Source organism: Erpetoichthys calabaricus, chromosome 16 (genome assembly GCF_900747795.2).
Source record: "Erpetoichthys calabaricus chromosome 16, fErpCal1.3, whole genome shotgun sequence".
Lineage (NCBI taxonomy): Eukaryota > Metazoa > Chordata > Cladistia > Polypteriformes > Polypteridae > Erpetoichthys > Erpetoichthys calabaricus.
In genome coordinates this window covers 94,885,741-94,905,143 of record NC_041409.2, presented here as the reverse complement: position 1 = coordinate 94,905,143, position 19,403 = coordinate 94,885,741, and the positions used below count along the sequence as shown (strand labels likewise).

Sequence of the window (19,403 nt, the reverse complement as noted above, 5' to 3'; positions counted from 1 at the left end):
TATAATAGTAGCTAGTGATATTACATTCCAGCCATGCTGCCACATCTGACTTAGTAAGCCTTCCCCCTGACAGGCAGAGCAATCAAATCTCACTGAATGTATTCCTAGAGCCCTCAGGTGTTAGTGGTCACCCAGTGCACTTTTATCTCCAGGTGGCATGTCACTATGCCATCTAATATTTTTACTTTCCAGACCTTACAATAGTAATTTAGTGTTGCTCTTCTTCATTCCCTCAGTGCCAGTGTCTGGCGCTAGTCTCATCTCCAATCTGAGTGGCACCGGAGTTTCAAAGGGCGTCAGCGTCTTTTTGACATGTACACTGAATGCAGGCACCCGGCCCCATTTCTTTTGGTTTCATAATGGACATGAGCTTCCAAGCATCGATCCAGCCAAGACATACGCACTGAGTGAGGATGGGAATTATCTGACCATCTACTCTGTGAGCGAGCGCCACGAAGGCGACTACTACTGCGTTGCTGTCAATGGACATGACGACAGTGAGACCTATACCTCCAGCAGCAGTATTGTACAGCTGAGAATAGGTAAAGCAAATCTACTCTGTGGGCTTTGTCCCACCACCTTCAATGCTTTCCAGCTTATAGACCATCTGTTCAATCTGGGCATCAGATGTCATGTTAATATTTTCGTTTGCTATACATCTTTCAGCTCACTCATCTTCTGTAGCCCTTATCATCACAGCCATTCTGATCACCTTTCTTCTGGTTATCTGCATCGCCTTTCTTGCAATCAGATATCGTTCTTACTGCAGCGAATGGAGGAAATATGTAGGTAAGAGTCTGTCAACCTTATTTGCTTGCCTAAGAGCAGTACTAATGTTTGTACGCTTGTGTATTTCTTAACATTGTTCCCTCATAATGGAGTGCACTGTTCAGAGTGTTTGATGAAGTTAAAAATTGAGCCTACAGAGGAACAGAGTGCAGGAATAAAAGTCAGAAATACCAGGAAGGTGGTGTAATATCTTAATGATTAGGACTTTGGACTCTAAAACACCATGTTACCATGTCCAGTTCTCACAATCTGTATTTCCATCTGCCAGCCCGCTGCTCCAATCCCCAGGTATTGTCTGTGTGGGATATGCATGTTCTTCCCATTTCTGTGATTTATTTTAGGTACTCTGATTTTCTTTACACGTCCAAAAGATATTGGATTAACTTGGGGATTCTAAATTGTCCCAATGTGGGCATGACATGACAGAGAATGGCATCCCATCCAGGGTGGACTGACACTAGTGTAGTCTTCAGCCACCTATCACAATGAATTGGAAAAAGTCAGTGTATGGATATACACTGCGTGCTGCTATATAAATTAATATAAATGAGAAAAGAAGCAATGCCCCTTTATAACAGAATGTTTCAGGCAAGGAAAGGACATGGATGGAGTTAATAGGGTGGCCAGAGCATAGTGTGGCATACAGGTTACCTTTTATCGCAGAGTATGGTGGAGCTAGGTGGCATATATGAGCTGACAAAGGGATGGAGCAGCTGGAAGCACATGCTGCCATCTAAGACCAGGGACGCAAGGCAGAAAGTGCCAATGGTCCTTATTCAGCCAGTGACCAATAGTTAGTGTAAAGTGGCTGATTCCATTCCTTCATCTCTCATAGCCTTGGGTTGTTACACTGCTTTTTCTAAAGTTTAAATACACTTTGTTTATTTAAACATTAGAATAAATGAAAAATACATATTTTATATAGATTATGAGGTCATGGAATGCATTTGAATGTCTTGGAGTGAGTTTGGAGGTCAAAGAGTGCTAATGGGCTTAAAGTCAGGAGTCCGGTAAAGATTAAGTGCTGGTATCACAGTCAATCTCTACACACAGTTACACATACACCTACTGTACATTCACTTTAATGGAGATAATTTATGGTGTAAAATTAGAGATGTGATAGAACCTGAAGGAAAATCTACACCAACACAGGAAGAACACGGCAACTCCACATATACCGTGACCACGAAAAGGATCCAAACCCAATCTGTTTTAGTGGTGAGTCAGCAGTACTAACAACTGCACATGTTCCAAAACATTTTAAAAATCAGTCATTTGTAAGTGTGTGCTTGGCCTACGTGCACTTTAAGAGCTCACAGTAATTTATGTCTGCATCACTCTAGCTTGTTCCCTCAAAACAAAATACAAATGTTTCTGAATTTGTGTCTCACAGAGAAGCCCAAAGTAAACAGACAGAACTCTAGGCTACCAGCTGTGCCAACAGCCCCCCCTATGGATGAGTGGAGGGAGGAAAACAATCCGGTGCCAGCTGCCAGTTCAGGTTGGTAACTCAGGAGTTGCTTAAGGGATTATTAGTACAGACTTGGGTAGCTACAGGCATTAAATATGATTTATCATACTGGAATAAATATATTAAATAAACATTATAATGTAAAATACACTCTGTTATGAGATGCTGGGGAACAGATGATATGAAATAAAACATCGTTTGGATATGCATAAGTAAGAAATGATTTCAAACAACAATAACAAAGAGGTATATTAGTGGCCCTCCAGAAGCTAGGTTTGACACCCCTACTGGAGATAATGGCTACAGGTCCCCTAAATATATTTACAGTAATCCCTCCTCCATCGCGGGGGTTGCGTTCCAGAGCCACCCACGAAATAAGAAAATCCACGAAGTAGAAACCATATGTTTATATATTTATTTTTATATTGTCATGCTTGGGTCACAGATTTGCGCAGAAACACAGGAGGTTGTAGAGAGACAGGAACGTTATTCAAACACTGCAAACAAACATTTGTCTCTTTTTCAAAAGTTTAAACTGTGCTCCATGACAAGACAGAGATGGCAGTTCCGTCTCACAATTAAAAGAATGCAAACATATCTTCCTCTTCAAAGGAGTGCGCGTCAGGAGCAGAGCATGTCAGAGAGATAGAGAAAAGCAAACAAATCAATAGGGCTGTTTGGCTTTTAAGTATGCGAAGCACCGCGGCACAAAGCTGTTGAAGGCGGCAGCTCACACCCCCTCCGTCAGGAGCAGAGAAAGAGAGAGAGAGAGAGAGACAGAGAAAAACAAACAACCGAAAATCAGTACGTGCCCTTCGTGCTTTTAAATATGCGAAGCACCGTGCAGCATGTCGCTTCACGAAGCAGCTGCACAGAAGGTAGCAACGTGAAGATAATCTTTCAGCATTTTTAGACAAGCGTCCCTATCGTCTAGGTGTGCGGACAGCCCCCCTGCTCAATCCCCCTATGTCAGGATCAGAGAAAGTCAGCGCAAGAGAGAGAGAAAAGTAAGTTGGGTAGCTTCTCAGCCATCTGCCAATAGCGTCCCTTGTATGAAATCAACTGGGCAAACCAACTGAGGAAGCATGTACAAGAAATTAAAAGACCCATTGTCCGCAGAAATCCGCGAACCAGCAAAAAATCCGCGATATATATTTAAATATGCTTACATATAAAATCCACGATAGAGTGAAGCCGCGAAAGGCGAAGCGCGATACAGCAAGGGATTACTGTATCTCCCCCTAGCAAACAGTAGAGGTAACCTGCTTTTGAAGGTGACGATAAATGGTCTCTTAAACATACTGTTTTGCTGTCCATATTGTATTGTCATCAACAGCAGCCCAGTCTACTAGAACTCAGTGCCAGTCCGGGCAAAATTACCAAAGGCACGTAGTTTGTAATGGATGCTGTGAATGAAGTCATACTGTATCTCTGAGTTGTTGACCCTTAGTCAGATGTGTAATTGATCACAAAGAGATGAGCTACTGTCAAATTTCAGATGAACCTCCTGTCATGGGATGGCCACACGATTAATGTAGTATGGCAACAGAGACTGATAGTAGGAGCCAAATACAGAATATGAACAAAACGAATGGTTGTGGGCAGAATGAAGCACCCCTTTATATTTCTCTTGAACCACTCATCATATGACTGCCCCTGATTGATGTTGCATGGCAAAAATACACCGATAGTAGGGGCAATGGCAAATTGCAGGGAAAATAAATAAGCCCGACAATATTAAAATGAAGATATGCTTAGAAGGGTTTTTCAAAATATATCCTAAATATTGTTTTGAGTCAGAAAGTAATAAGTTGGCTTTTTTCCTCAATACAGATGATAGATTCCCTATAGACGATCAACCTACAGGTGAAGGAGTGGTCTACTCTATGGTGGACATCAAGAAGACAACAGGTAACAGACACTTCTTCTCTGTCTACCTCACTCATCCTCTCTGTTAGTCTCTGCTGTCCATTGTATGCCATAGTGACTACATTGCCTGCCAACGTTGTTACTTACACCATTCTCTTCATAATAATCCCCCTGATTACCCTCTCCATCATCTCTTTTCCTACAGTGACCACAGTCAGTGCGGTTACATGCGCACATATAACCAGATTAAGGTGAATAACCCGGTTCAGGCAGAAACCTGGCTTCTTAAAAACTTCTGTTTACATGCATGAGTCCATTTGTGCAGTCCTTCTTTGGCACATAAACATGTGCTAAAAAAGAAAAAATATTAAACATTAATGGACCCCCTAAATACAAAAACCATAATGGAGCTAAATAAATATGTTATGTAGTTACTTATCATAAAATGTAATGCTTTACAAACAGTGCGTTACATTTGCATTACTTTATCTTTTTGTATGAAAAACTATATCTTTCACTAGCAAGCATTTGTTATTAAATCCTAAGCTTACATATAAACTTTCATGAAACTGACTAGAAACACAGTCAAACGTGATAATTTTCGTGTGCTTTATACTGTGTAACACTAGATGGCGCTATAACAGCACTTAACCCAACACACAGACACTGACAACACGAGTTAAAAGCACCAAGAAGTTGTTTAATTATTTTCTCCTTGTACAGTGCTCCTCAAGCACCACCGCCACCAATAAACAGGCAAATAACAACAATAGTAATCACAATTAAATCACAATTCTCCTCCACACCTCCCAGCAAGCTTTGCCCTCTACCTCCCAAATCCGGCTCGCTTGCTGGGTCTTCAGTTAGTCCTTCCTATAGTCCTTGACCAGGAAGTGCTTCCATTCTTCCGTCCCCATGACTTGCCAGCACTTCCGGGTCAGATGGAGTACTGGAAGTATTTTAGGGCTTCCGACCCCGTGACTTGGAAGTTCTTCCGGGCTATTTGGAAAATAAAAATCCCCAGATCTTCCTGCAGCGTCTCCTGGCGGCACCCATGGTATCCAGCAGGGCTGTGATGCCGAACTACATATTCCATGATGCCCTGCGGAAATCCAGGGCACCACTATGCTCCAGGGAACTCACCATCTGGCATCTTGGGGGGAGGCAGTGTCCCACAGTAGCTGCCTTCCCCCATCCTTCTCTTCTTTGGGTGTCCCACCCAAGGTTGAGCAGCCGGCAGTTCACCACAACTGTAAATATGTTTAATCCTTAATGTGCTATGAAGTTAATAACAATCATCCTCTTTATAAATCCCCAAACTGAATCACTGAAGATACGCAATATGAACACTGGCCACCCAATCACACTGTTTCAACATTTCAATAGAAAAAAGCCTGGATTAATACTAAAGTGACTCTTTACTAATATTTTTCTGTTACTGGATTACATTCAGCTCCTTTTTGCTGGGCTGTGTGATTGAGCCCTGCAGAGGAACAGTGTACCATACATTTACTTCTTAACTTTCTCCCAATGCTTCTGCAATAATAATAATACAGATATTTTAATTTCAATAAAATAAACATTGTGTTAGGTTACTCATTATTTTAAAAAGTAATCACACCACATAATGCACGTTGCTTTTAATGCATTACCCCAACACTTTCCTTAAAATGTGCTACTGAGCTTAGCACAGTACATTCAGCTCATCAACATACATTTAGAGATTTCTGAAATATGGAGGCAGATTATTTCAACCATAGGAATAGTTCAATCGCCTAAGCATTTCTCTCAGAAAATTGATCTTTGTTGATGCTTTTCTACCTGAGGCTACTGGACGCATATGCGAAGTTAACATGTGCACAGGCTAACCAACATGAGCAAACTACGAAAGGTTTACATAGCCAAATAATAAGGTTACTTGCAATGAAATCTACACATATCAGCATGGTTTCTCAGAGACCTGGCTTCTCTGGCTGGAATAAGTATGTACATAGCATTTTTGAAACCAGATTTCATTGAATAACTGGATTGTTAAAAAGCATCTAAACACACTCAGTTGTCTATTCTGTTTGTTATACTTTTCTTATTTTACTGGACACACTAGCTGCCTTTAATCCATTAAGAAGATCTTGTTGTGTTTCGGCTAGGGCTGCCCTCCTAGCTGGGTTTCAACTGGTGTTTTTTTATGTCTATTTTGTTCATTCTTTACGTTAACAGTGTGGATAATTTTATTTGTATGTGTATAAGTATCTTCAGTGAGTGGGACTGCCCTCAGCTCTCTGAAGGCTAAGGAAAACCCACAGTCCTTTGCGGTTCATTATTATTATTATTATTATTATTATTATTATTATTATTATTATTATTAAAATAATAATAATAATAAGTATTATTAACAGAACCCCTTCCATAGAACACATTACTCCTGTCCTTCAACAGCTTCACTGGCTCCCTATTAAATATCGCACTGATTTTAAGGTTCTGCTTATTATTTACAAGACCCTTCATAACTTGGCACCTCCTTATCTTTCTTATCTTCTTCACATATCCATTCCTTCTCATATTCCTTAGATCTTCTTCCTCTATTAATCTTATTATACCTCCTGCTCGCTTGACTACCATGGGGTTTAGAGCTTTCAGTCGAGTGGTCCCTTGCCTCTGGAACTCTCTCCCACAAGACATTCGAAATATTGACTCTCTTCCTACCTTTAAATCTCATCTTAAAACACATCTTTTTAAGCTGGCTTATTCTGTCTGATCATTTTAGCTGATAAATATGAATGTAATTTTATTATTGTATTTATCCTGGTTTTGTTGTACTGTAATATTTTATTAACTTTAAGTTGTTATTAATGTGCTCTGTAAGGTGTCCTTGTGTGCAATGAAAGGCACCTATAAATAAAATAAATTATTATTATTGTGGGTGTGTTTGTGTGTGTCCTGCGGTGGGTTGGCACCCTGCCCGGGATTGGTTCCTGCCTTGTGCCCTGTGTTGGCTGGGATTGGCTCCAGCAGACCCCCGTGACCCTGTGTTCGGATTCAGCGGGTTGGAAAATGGATGGATGGATTATTATTATTAAATACACTTATGGTGTGGTGGCTTATCTTGTATTTTTTTTTTTTGTTCTTTTTGATTTTTTTTTTTTGTGATTTTTGGAATTTTTGACTATTCTTCTGATTTGTGTTTCGGGACATTGTTTGTCTTGGATTGCCTTTTCTGCCTTTGTGTGGCTTGGAGCTTATTTTGTACCACAGAGCATTTTTCAAAAATAAATATTTTAATTTATAAAGATTCTACCTTTGCCCTTTTCATTTTTAGCCTAGGTTTGATGGTTTTCCTCCCTCTAGTGGGCATTTTAGAATAATCTTTGAGATTCTGGTGCTCAGGAACCCTTTAGTTCACAACAGATTGAAAAATCAGAAAGATAAGCAAAAAAGACAGTCTGAGAGATACTGTCACAAAATTCAAAATCACAATTCTACTTATAATATCTAAACTATGCAAAATGTCAGAACACTAGTGTTCAGAATAAAACTAAACATATAACAAGGTCAAAGATCAAAAAATATAAAAATCTAAAATGTACTAAAAACATACAAGATGATCTTTTTGGTGATGACAATCACAAAGACTGGTATGCAAATACTGCTGTCACTATTTGAAGTTCCATCCAATCATCCATCTAAACCTACTTATCTATTTACCCACATTTTCTTTAATTAATTAAGAATCACTCCAAATTTGCTGTGGATTTTTTGTAGTAAATCTATTCACTGACACACAGTTTATACTGGCAGTGCCTATCAGGATCCTGAGACTTTTTGTAGATTATTGACAGGTTGTTATTGGCTCTAGCATTGAGCTGCATATCATTAGAGCAGTTTTCAGCACTGAGGAATCTGATACAATCATTTGTTTTTTGATTCAATGCCTGGTTTTGAAGTTCATTTTTGATTTGGACCATTTTCCTGCTGCCATTTTGTTTTTTTATTCAGTTACACTACTTGCCCACTTTTGCCCAGTAAGGGGCGTGGTTTCAGAGGTTGTGACCTTGTCAGTCATTCCTCATCAGGGTTAAAGGGTCATTCTAGGTTTACTTCCTTATCTGACTACTCAGATTCCAAAACCCTCCCAGAGCTTGCATTTCATTATTTCATGCTTACTGATTTTGATCTCTGTTTTTGTTCTTCCAGTTCAGACTCTTGCTTCATTTATACTTTTTCTCTACGTCTTTTCTTCAAGTTGTTCTCATTTTTTTTGAGCCAGACAGTAGCTGACCTTGGTCTGACTTTTTGCTTTCTATTTCGATTACCGGTTCACCTTTTGGCGACCATTGTTTTTCCTTCATTATACTCTTCTTTCTCCTCTTTCTTTTTCTTTTTTGTAACCTATTATCCTTATAACCTTTTTCCCTTCTTACGCCAACATGCCTTTTCTCTGTTCTGTTGACACGTCTCTAACATGCCTCATTTGTATCCACAGGAGCAAACTGGAAGGAATCCAAGGGCAGAACGGTGAGTCCTTAAGCCTACAACTGTACACATGTGCTTTTCCTAGAATACCCATGTGCAGTACAACTAGCTTAAATGAATATGCTAATGTAGGGAATCCCCAACTTGTTTTAGGCCAAGGACCCCCCAAAATGTCATACCATCTGCTCAAGGCTCCCCACTAAAATAAACTCCATACGGAGAAGTGGAATATGATATTGTTTCTTGGTTACTGAATAGTAGTAATCCAATTGATCAAACCATATTCATAATTATAGCAGACTAATGATACATTGGTGATCAAATGTCACCTGATATGTCTAGGCCAGGAGTCCTCAACCTTATCTTTTTGCATACCACCTCCAGGAATTGACATATTTTTTGAAGAACCATAATTTTTTTAGTACTGAACTCTTACTGAGAATAACTGAAGGTCATAATGCTTAAATTTAGTAATTTTAACTAGGAATTACAGAGAGTTTTCTTTTGTTAGTATCTTTTTTACTGTATACCAAATGTTTTTAATAGATTATTTTTAAAGTAAGAGCAGTGTGGTTTGACATGAAATCAAAATTAGAAAACCCCTAATTTCTATAAGTTTAAATTTACAAGCATTATATAGTTATGCATGAATTCAGATCAAAAGAATGAGACAACTCACAAGTTACATATGACTTTAGGTCAAAAAATGGAAATTAACTCGTAAATGCTTCCAAGGCAGAGTCTCCTTCATGGCTACGCAGTTCTTCAAGGTTCATGGTATCCCTGTATTTATTTTATAAGGGAAGAGGAATGTACTGTAAATGAACATTGAAGAATTTATTTGTCCTGTTCCACAAAAGATGGGAAGATTGACCCATTTCAGACCACATACCAGCCCCCCGATCCCTTTTTATAAAATTATACTGTCAAAGTTTGTAACCGGGAAAACATTACTTTAAACATCAAAATTAGAACACTTAATGAAACTGAAGTGTAAAACATTTCAGACAGCTAAGGATCACCATATTTATTTTAAAACTATGTCAAGAAATTTAAAGATAATCTTATAATCTGAAATTAATTTTTTTTTTTACAATGATATCCCTAAGGTGGCATTGGTGGTGCAGTGGGTAGCGCTGCTGTTCGCAGTTAGGAGACCCGGGTTCGCTTCCGGTGTCCTCCCTGTGTGAAATTTGCATGTTTCCTCCCACAGTCCAAAGACATGCAGGTTAGGTGGATTGGCGATCCCTAGTGTGTGCTTGGTGTGTGTGTGTGTGTGTGCCCTGTGGTGGGCTGGCGCCCTGCCCGGGGTTTGTTTCCTGTCTTGCGCTCTGTGTTGGATTGGCTCCAGCAGACCCCTGTGATCCTGTAGTTAGGATATAGCGGGTTGGATAATGGATGGATGGATGATATCCCTGACAGGACTGGGGAGAAGCAGCCCCCAATCTTAAAACATCTTGTACCGGGTCGTGTTATAAAGAACCTTTCATGCCGAACACCCACAATTCATAGTTAATACCAATTGCCTGTTCCTGTTTAACCTGTAGTTTTCTTAATAGGGATCAGCCAACTCAGACTCTGTGGAGTATTATGTGACATATGCTAAGGTCAACGTGAGGGGCTCCGTTAAGAAAAACGTCCATGCATCTGAAGAAGAGGAAGAAGGAGGGACAGATGATGAGGCTGAAAGACAAGAAGAGAGAAAAATTCTGGAAGATGTCAGAGAGAATGTATACTGCAACAGCGAGAATCTGTATGAAAATTTTAAAATGAACTGAGAACGAACCAGGCACAAGAGCATCGGAGGTGCTTCCTGGATGATGAACTCACTTGAAGTGATGTAGCTGTTAGAGCTAATGTACAGTAATGGTCACATATGTACAGAAGAGCTGACATGCAGGTCAAGAGAACATATTGATGTGCAAACCAGTGGCCTGCCTTTCTGTAGGATATTCACACAGTGGGACTGCTGACAATCCATTACTACTCCACAAAGAAAATGATGTGATGCCGTAAAATTATATTGGCTTTTATCATCATGTATTTGATGAGGGGCTATCTTCAAAATGTAGCTGTCATAATAGTGACCTGTAAATAAAGAAATAACATTTACCCGCCTGTCCAGTTATTTAATAGCCTAGTGCTTCCAGGAGAACACTTTGGCTGCTTGTTTTCAATCTGAGCACTTCTGTAATCAAAGTCCATTTCCTGCTTTTAGGGAAAGCCTTTGCTGGTATTTTATATGTCTAAATGTAAGATACCAAACATAATCAAACCCACTTACACTAATTCAGTGTTGTGAGAGGAAGATCTTATGTCAGCAGCATAAGTCCATAAATTAGCCCCAAGTGAGTATGTTTTGTTTAAGAATCTAGCTCTTACAAAACAATAATTTCTAATACACATGGAAATGGAAGACTGACTGTGTTTAACGTTAAGACATTTTACACAAAATAAAAAATAAATTGGCTAAAAAAATGATATAGAAAATAAAGATACTATATCGATTTTTTTCCATAATCTTCTTTTTCATAGTGTATGTGCAACGGATTTTCTAATCAGATGTAACTTTAACATCCCCAGTAAGAGACCTGATTATCATAAGCAAGTATTTGTTTTGAACATAATATTTTGTCATAGAAGACATGAGTTGACTGGCGCCACAGCTGCAGTTGATGGTGCCTTACCCGGCTAGGAAGCCATTGATGGACGGGCAGCCAAGACTTGGGTTGGTTAGTGGTATCTTTCCCAGTTGGGAGGACATTTTAAAGGAAGGACAGAGGGTGACTGCCTCCTAAAGGCTTTGTGTTTCACCCAGTATAACGGGTAGCAGTGTCCCTCTGGTATTGTTCCCGTTTGGACACCCACAGGGCTACATGGCTGTTGTAGTGTTGCTGGGCAACCATGTTGGAGTTGTCAGGTGCCGCTAGGGGGAGCTGCAGGGAGCAGGCTCCTCTATTATAGAAAGGTTCCATTGGACCCAGAAGTGCTTCCAGGTGGCAATCTTGTTCCATGGTATAGTACTCCAGGGTTTGTGTTGAAAATCAGCCACTCCACCATATCCAGAGCTGGACAAGACTTGCTCTGAAGACAGTGGAGGTGAAAAACAAAGGAAAGGAAAGGAAAAGAAAGGAAAGGAATTGTGACTGATTTATCAGGTGTTAAAAACCTGTAGAAAGTATTTTGCTTGACTAAAATCTTCTTTCTTTGAACCCAGGACTGTGTGTCGTGGTTGTGTTTGGGGTGCAGGGGCACTGCCCACAGGTCACAGTTTAAATATGATGCCTCCCCACATAAATGTTTTAATAAAGCAGTATAGACATTTTGGTTAAAAATATAAATCTTTATTTAATAGGAAATGGTTTAAGAAGAAAATCAACTAGAAATGTATCAGTTGAACAAGAATGGAAATTAATTCAGTTACTTAGAATTCACTGAAATAGTAAAAGTTATTAACAGTAAGGAGTATGCAGTTGTATTTGATATTATTCCTAATGTGCTATTAGTGTCATTAAAAAACAAAGATGCTAGCCAAAATGAATAAACAAATATTTCTGCAGACTCCTTACATTTCAGGAATTACCCTTTATGAGATGAATGTTTTATCTGCGGTGGGTTGGCACCCTGCCCAGGATTGGTTCCTGCCTTGTGCCCTGTGTTGGCTGGGATTGGCTCCAGCAGACCCCCGTGACCCTGTGTTCAGATTCAGCGGGTTGGAAAATGGATGGATGGATGGATGTTTTATGAGATGAATGTTGTAGTCTCTGTGTCTGTAAAGCACAATTTTGGTTTGTTTGTTCTTTATGCACAAGTTTGTTTCTCAAGCCACAGACTTGAAGTATGGCACACAGGAGCTTCTCACCATAAGCCAAAAATGATGTAAATCACACGTCATCAGATGGTTTACAATGAACAAATCCATCCCCTCTGGAAGTTTTGTTGTTGCATATGAATTAATTTTAAAATCAGCTTCATTGCTTTCATAATGAGAATATTCACAACTTTAACCGTTTCTAAATGTGACTCCAGAATAGTTAAACAGATGGTTACCATTTTTCTTTCCAATATGGTCCAGATATTGAAATGAGCCCACTAGATTTGGCTTGACCTTTGTATCTTACTGCCGTATATACAGTATACTGTGTGGTCAGGTGCAGGAATGATAGAGTGAGCAGCAATGAAAAGTTGGAACGCCAACCATGTTATCCCATTTAATGCAAACGTTCTAAGCAAAATTACACCAATAAGGAAAAGGCCACTCGGGAACAATAATAAATAAAAGAATAAGCTGTTTTGGCTTTCAAAAGTACAGTAAGTGTTGTTCCATGGAGCTCTAAGAGGAAACTGACACATCCTTCCCAGCAGCTGAGCTTCTTATAGTGTGCAAACTATAGTGCCTTCACTGGGCAGTTTCTCAGCAGTGTGGGGAGAGAAGGAGAAGAGAAAGTTTGCAACATCCTCTCGCTCCAGTGGGTTATCATATACCTTGATTGAGCCCGTGAGGAGATCCTCCTTCATTCATGGATGACAACTAATAGAACATAAAATGCAGCATTTTCTGGAATGAGAAACCTCTAGTTCTAAAGGTGCATTTTCACAAAAAGTGGTCAGTTTGTTTTAGCCTTCTGACAAGCAATATGACTTGTCAAACACACAAAAACTCATCTGGCATACCTCTACCCTACAAGTAGACTCAAGTGGAATATTATCTGATCAGGTCACCATAATTCAAAACTTATGTCACAGCAAATACAAAGGCCACACTTATTTAGTTTTCTGTTCATTCCTTAAAGTGTCAAATGAGACCAGAAGCAAAAGAAGATGGTCACTGGCATGCTGCAGGCAGACATTATTTTGTGTGCCAGCATTTCCAGACTCCATTGATTAAGCTGCTCTGCTGTGTCCCTACTTCAGGTAAGGTTTTAGCAGACCCGCAGAACAGATGACTGACTGCCCAAGAGCTGATTGCCCTCAAGTGACCACACCATAGCAGGGCTGACTAATCAGATTGGCCCATCGGAGAGATCATTTCAGATATGCCACCTGTATTGCTTCTGAAATTGCAGGCAGACACAACACCTGTATCAGTGATAGGACAATGAAGAACAGCTCTGCCGCCTTATATTAGGGCAACCTGTCAGATGTCATCTGCTCATAATTCCTAGATGACTGTCCCAACAGCAGAACAACGCCAGGCCACACACACCTATTCTGAGGAATGAACACTGGCAGGCAGATGCTACCTTGGCATACTTTCCCTTTTGACCTGACCTTAACCCTTACAGCCCCTTTGGGATGCCCTGGAACAAAATATCTAGAGACGTAATCCTCTGTCTGCCAAACGCCAGAAACTTCATCAGGCCCTTCTGCAGGAATGGGATAAAATTAGACAACTGCAGCTTCAGAGGCTCATTGGCATTGCCAGAGGTGTCAAGCAGTGGTGACTGCGAGAAGTGGCCACGTAAAAAGGACTGTGAGACACTTGTTGTTAGTTGTCACCTTTGTTTTACTGTTGACACCTTTTGTTGTACTGTTTTGCTTTCTTTTTTAAAAAAAAATGTTTCTTGTTATCTCAACAATAGCATTTGCAATTTCAGCCCAACAACAAGTCTTGTTCTTCTTTTTTCCTTTCACTATTGTAAACAAGACAACATGAAAGACTTGGGACACCACACTGGTGACCCTGGCAAAAGCACAGAATGCACATAACAAGCTGAGGGTGCATATTTTCAAATGAGATCTCGAAATAGAACTGATTTCAAAATGGCCAAACTTCCGGTAATATAGGTTCCAGGCAGAAAGAGGTGCTTCCAGGACACCAGATAACAGAAGTGATGTCAGTGGTGGAACGGCAGCAGTCACTTTTCCATTCTGCAGAGGGAGAAAGAAAGAAGGCATAAGAACACAGTGCCAACCCCTAGTTCGGCAGGTAATTACTATCACTACAGCCCTTAAGCTGTCTCCCATGCACACACACATGACACTGTAAAAGAGAAAAAAAGAATACATACAATAATAAATAACTAAATTAGGTGAGAAGTCAAAATTTCATCACAGCTTCATGAAATAATAAAATTATCGTACAATTTCACTAGTGGAAGTGGTGACATAAAATTTTTCAAACAGACATATTGTTATCAGCATCTCCTACATCAGCAGTTCTCAAACTGTGAAGTAACAAAAAAGGGGCGCGAATGTTGCCATATGTGGCGTAATTTCGCTATTTGTAGGGAAATTTTTAATTTGTAGTGGTGTATCAGCAGCAAAAAATATAGGAATAAATTTTATTAGGGTTTCAAAAAAACGTTAGGGGGGGGCGCGATTAAAACTGTTATGAAAACTCGGGTCGCAAATACTTAAAGGTTGAGAAACGCTGTCCTACACAATGTAAATGCAGGATCAGCTTTTACCCAGCAACAGAAAGTGGTGACATGTCGAGTGTTAATTAACACATGACAGTAAGATTTTCACTATACTCTGTACACGTGACAATCCATCCATCCATTTTCCAACCCGCTGAATCCGAACACAGGGTCACGGGGGTCTGCTGGAGCCTATCCCAGCCAACACAGGGCACAAGGCAGGAAACAATCCTGGGCAGGGTGCCAACACACCGCAGACACGTGACAATAATGACCCTAAAAACCTTTGGCTGCAGGTTTTCATTCTGACCCTCTTTTTGCTTAGTGACCAGTTTTTGCTGCTAATTAACTTTTTTGCCTTCATCTGAATTGACTTTCTATTGATGACTCAGAACCCTTAATTATTTCTTTTTCCTTAATTAGCAGTCAAACAATAATGAGGTACAAAACGAGCTAACACATGACCTATGTCCATCATACAAAGTAAAGAGAGGTCTCAGTAATGTTGATATGTTCAGGTCCACAAAACATTTTAATGGTGTCCTTGGACTGCCGATCCTAATGTGATGTGGGAGACCTTCCGTGACAAGACCCTGAAGGTTGCTGAGGGATGTGTTGGTGTTACCGGTGTTCCCAGGAGGAGGCGTTACATCTCGCAGGGCACACTGGATATCATTGAGAGGAGTTGCAGTGCACAGCTCAATGGCAACTCTGGTCTGTACCAGGAACAGAGAGGGATGGCTGAGAGGGCTCTGAGGGCAGATAAGGAGGCATTTGTTAGAGGAATCTGTGAGCAAGTGACACACCATCTGTTGTCTAGCGACCCACGTCCTGCTTACAGAGGAATCGAAGCATTACAAACATCTGAATCTGTTCCTCGGAGAGTCGCAGTCAGGGCAGCTGATGGAACGGTCCTTACGGATGACACTGCAGATGTGACCCGCTGGGCTGGCTACTTTGAGCAGTTGTTCAAAGCTGATCCTCCGGCTAGGACGTTGGATATCTCTGGGTACATGGTTCTTGAGGCTGATCCTCCAATTAGCTGTGAACCCCCCAATCTCACTAAGATAGCACAGGTGGTGAACCAGTTGAGGGGGGGAAAGGCTGCAGGGATCTGTGGTATCCAGGGTGAACTTTTCCAGGCTGGTGGTCAGGCTGTCCTTCTGGCATTGCAAGCAATCTTTGCTTCTCTGTGGGACATCCTGAGGATTCGCAGGATCCCCTCAAGGTTGCTGAATATCTTGGCCGGCCTTTACACTGGTACTGTGAGTGCTGCGCAGAGTGGAGGCAGGACCTCTGCGTTTTTCCCAGTTGATTCTGGGGTCCGTCAGCGGTGTGTTCTGCTCCTACTCTGTTCAATGCTTGTATGGACTGGGTGTTGGGCAAGGTCCTGGGGTCCAGCAGCTCTGGGGCATCTGTTGGTGAAAAACATTTCACGGATCTTGACTTTGCTGACGATGCTGTGATCTTCGCGGAGTCAATGGAGGCTCTGATCGGGGCGCTTAAGAGACTGAGCAAGGAGTCTGAGTGTCTGGGCTTGCGAGTGTCCTGGATAACAAACAAGATCCAGGCTTTTAATGACCTCTTGGGCACAGCCATCAGCAGTGTGTCTGTCTGCGGAGAGAGTGTTGACCTTATTGAGAGGTTTACTTACCTTGGCAGTGACATTCATGTCTCTGGTGACTCTTCTTATGAAATCAGTAGACGGATTGGGAGAACATGGGGGGTCATGAAGTCACTGGAAAGGGGTGTGTGGCACTCCTGATGTCTATGCAAAAGGACGAAGGTCCAAGTCTTTAGAGTCCTGGTGCTTCCTGTCTTGCTACATGGTTGCGAGACATGGACGCTATCCAGTGACCTGAGACAAAGGCTGGACTCCTTTGGTACTGTGTCTCTCCAGAAAATCCTTGGGTACCGTTCGTTTTAATTTGTGTCGCTCATGGAGTCCCGAATGAGGCACATTACCTGCATTGGTAGTGAGCGTCAGTTACGGCACTACGGCCATGTGGTGCGTTTCCCTGAGGGTGATCTGGCTCGTAAGATCCTCATTGTTGGTGACCCGAGTGGCTGGACCAGACCAAGGGGTCGCCCACGTAACACCTGGCTGCGGCAGATAGAGGGTCATTTCTGGAGGCTGGGACTGAACCGCGTGTCTGCCTGGGGGGTTGCAAACCAGGATCCTGAGTTGTTTCGTTGTGTGGTGGGTGAGGCAACACACTGTACCAGTGTACGCTCCCCAACTTGACTTGACTTGACTGTTGAAAATCAGCAGTTTTGGAAATGTCAACTGTAGCTTAGTGAGACTACCAACAAGCCATAAAATTAAATAATGGAGTTAATTAACAACAAGAATCGGCTTCTAATTAAGGGACTGGTTAGAGTAAACTGGTTGGAGTTTGAGGCTCTGACTTAGGGTGTACTCACACTAAGCCTGTTTGTTCCATACTGTAATTGTTCCCCCATTCCTACTCCGCTACTGGCCTGTACTCATACTGCATTTAACTTTCTGGGCCCAGGCACACTTTCGTCATGACCATGCGACTTTGTGTAAAGCCAAAACAAGATCTGAACATGGAGTGACAGCAAGCATGTCAAAAAGATTTGGCTTATTTTGTGTAGGGCAGAATAATATACAGAAGTATTGAGTGTGCAGCGTTTGGGTGCAGTTTTGGGGTCAATGAAGGAAGCAAACAACACAGATAACTGGCAAGGCAAATTAATATGAAAAGAACAGAAGAGAGTTCAGCATTTAAAGCTAAAAATAAATACCTATAAGACCTATGTTTTTTCCTCTACTAAATACTATCAAAGAGTATAATGTACCTTGAAAAATCATTTTTGCATGCCTGTTTTCATTTAAAATTGATTTAGCATTTTCCTTGTTTCTTTTATGAGAAGACATTTAGAATGTCTAGTCCTAAATCCAGTAATTACAATTAACTGACGCTAAAGCACATTTTGCACATTGATCAGATATGCATTTTAGGTTTACACTGGACTCTGTACTTGTGACAATATTATTGTTAGAAATAAGTCTATCTAAATGCCATGCCTGTAATTTTCATACACAAGCGTAATCCACACTTGTGAAATGTAAATTTGTCGTAAATTAGTTAGTGGGAAATGCAAATAGTGTTTACATTTCTTTTAAGAAATACTGTTTTTTTTACTGGGGGGGCGTAAACTGAAACAGAAAAGTATAGGCCAATGGCAAAAATTTGGTTGAGATACCTGATAATAAGAACACAACCTATATTTTTGGTATAATAAGATTGATTGGCTCACTGCTGCTAAATAGCTATACTTAAAAGAAACTTTCAGTAAAATTAAGTTAATTCACTTAATTCAGCGCTAAAGTGTGTAATCCTTTTTGAGCCATCACTTTTTTTTGGAGGTGGCTCGCAAGAAATTCTAAAAACAAAAAAGGGTTGCATTTTAAAAAAGGTTCAAAACCTCTGCCAGTGTATTACTGACAAAGCTTGGTAGGGTGAGAGTGGCCCATCTTAAGGGTGCTCGATATCATGTGGTCCAGCACAATAAAATGGTGAGAAAAAAAACGGGGCTGTCCCCAGAAGTCTAATAGATGTAACGTCACAGCTTTGCTTCCACAAGTCAGCAACCCAGGGGATGTGATGAAGACAGAGATTCTGTCAGTTAATAACAATCCGGTTATTCACAGAATCCTGGTTTCTAAAATGCTATGTAAACCCTCATTCCAGTTGGAGAAACGACAGTTTTTGAGAAACCGGGTTAACAGATGTACGTTTCTCCGTGAGTAACTTGGTTATTTGGCCATGTAAACCTTTAAACAGATCACAGTTAAGGAGTTTGTCATCGGTGCTACGCATTTCCGTTGCACTCTGACAGCTTCGCAAACGATTTCAGCGAACCCAAGCATTGACGTCCATAAAGTCAATTTCATGAGGCAAATGGTCCTCCTGGTTGATATAATTTGACTCAATATTTAAAAAATTTATGTTGATTAGGTAAACTTACAGAGTTAAGATCAGCAGTAAAATCCCCGGAGCAGTAACGTGCGTTAAGCAGTCCGATTACTTTTTAAAATAACGAGTAACCAAATGCAATACTTACTATATTAGAGCAAAAATATCCGCATTACTATCACCTTAGTGGCATTGGGTGTAAGGCACGAAGCACAAGTACCAGAGCGCCGCTCCTTTGCAGGGCTCAGTCGTGCAGCATGCAGAGGTGTGCGTGTACATCCGGCTACAGAACCATATTAATAAAGCGTATGTTTAGTTTTAATTCAGCTGTTTGCTATAGATATGTTGAAACAGTGTGATCGGGTGACGCAGTGGTCAGTCTGTGTTCCTACTGCGAATCACAGTGAAAAAAAATCCTAATATGTAGAAAAAGACTGAAATCTTTAACGTATGGTAGTTCTGCCTAGAGATTAGGAAAACCTGAACTTAGGCTGTGTT

General features: G+C 40.8%; 1 protein-coding gene across 2 annotated transcripts in view; it reads left to right on the top strand.

Annotated features, from left to right (window-relative positions):
* Nucleotides 1-10,940, top strand: part of LOC114666649 (Fc receptor-like protein 5) — a 50,917-nt gene extending 39,977 nt beyond the window's left edge. Inside the window, exons 9-14 of one of the 2 annotated variants that reach the window (XM_028821586.2) lie at nt 237-542; nt 667-789; nt 2,183-2,290; nt 4,094-4,171; nt 8,610-8,641; nt 10,159-10,932. In XM_028821586.2, the coding sequence (XP_028677419.1) occupies nt 237-542; nt 667-789; nt 2,183-2,290; nt 4,094-4,171; nt 8,610-8,641; nt 10,159-10,377 (866 nt within the window). In that variant the 3' untranslated portion in view covers nt 10,378-10,932. Of the gene's footprint in view, nt 1-236; nt 543-666; nt 790-2,182; nt 2,291-4,093; nt 4,172-8,609; nt 8,642-10,158 lie in introns of both variants that reach the window. The other variant, XM_028821588.2, reaches the window with a different exon arrangement.
* Nucleotides 10,941-19,403: the final 8,463 nt, after the last annotated feature.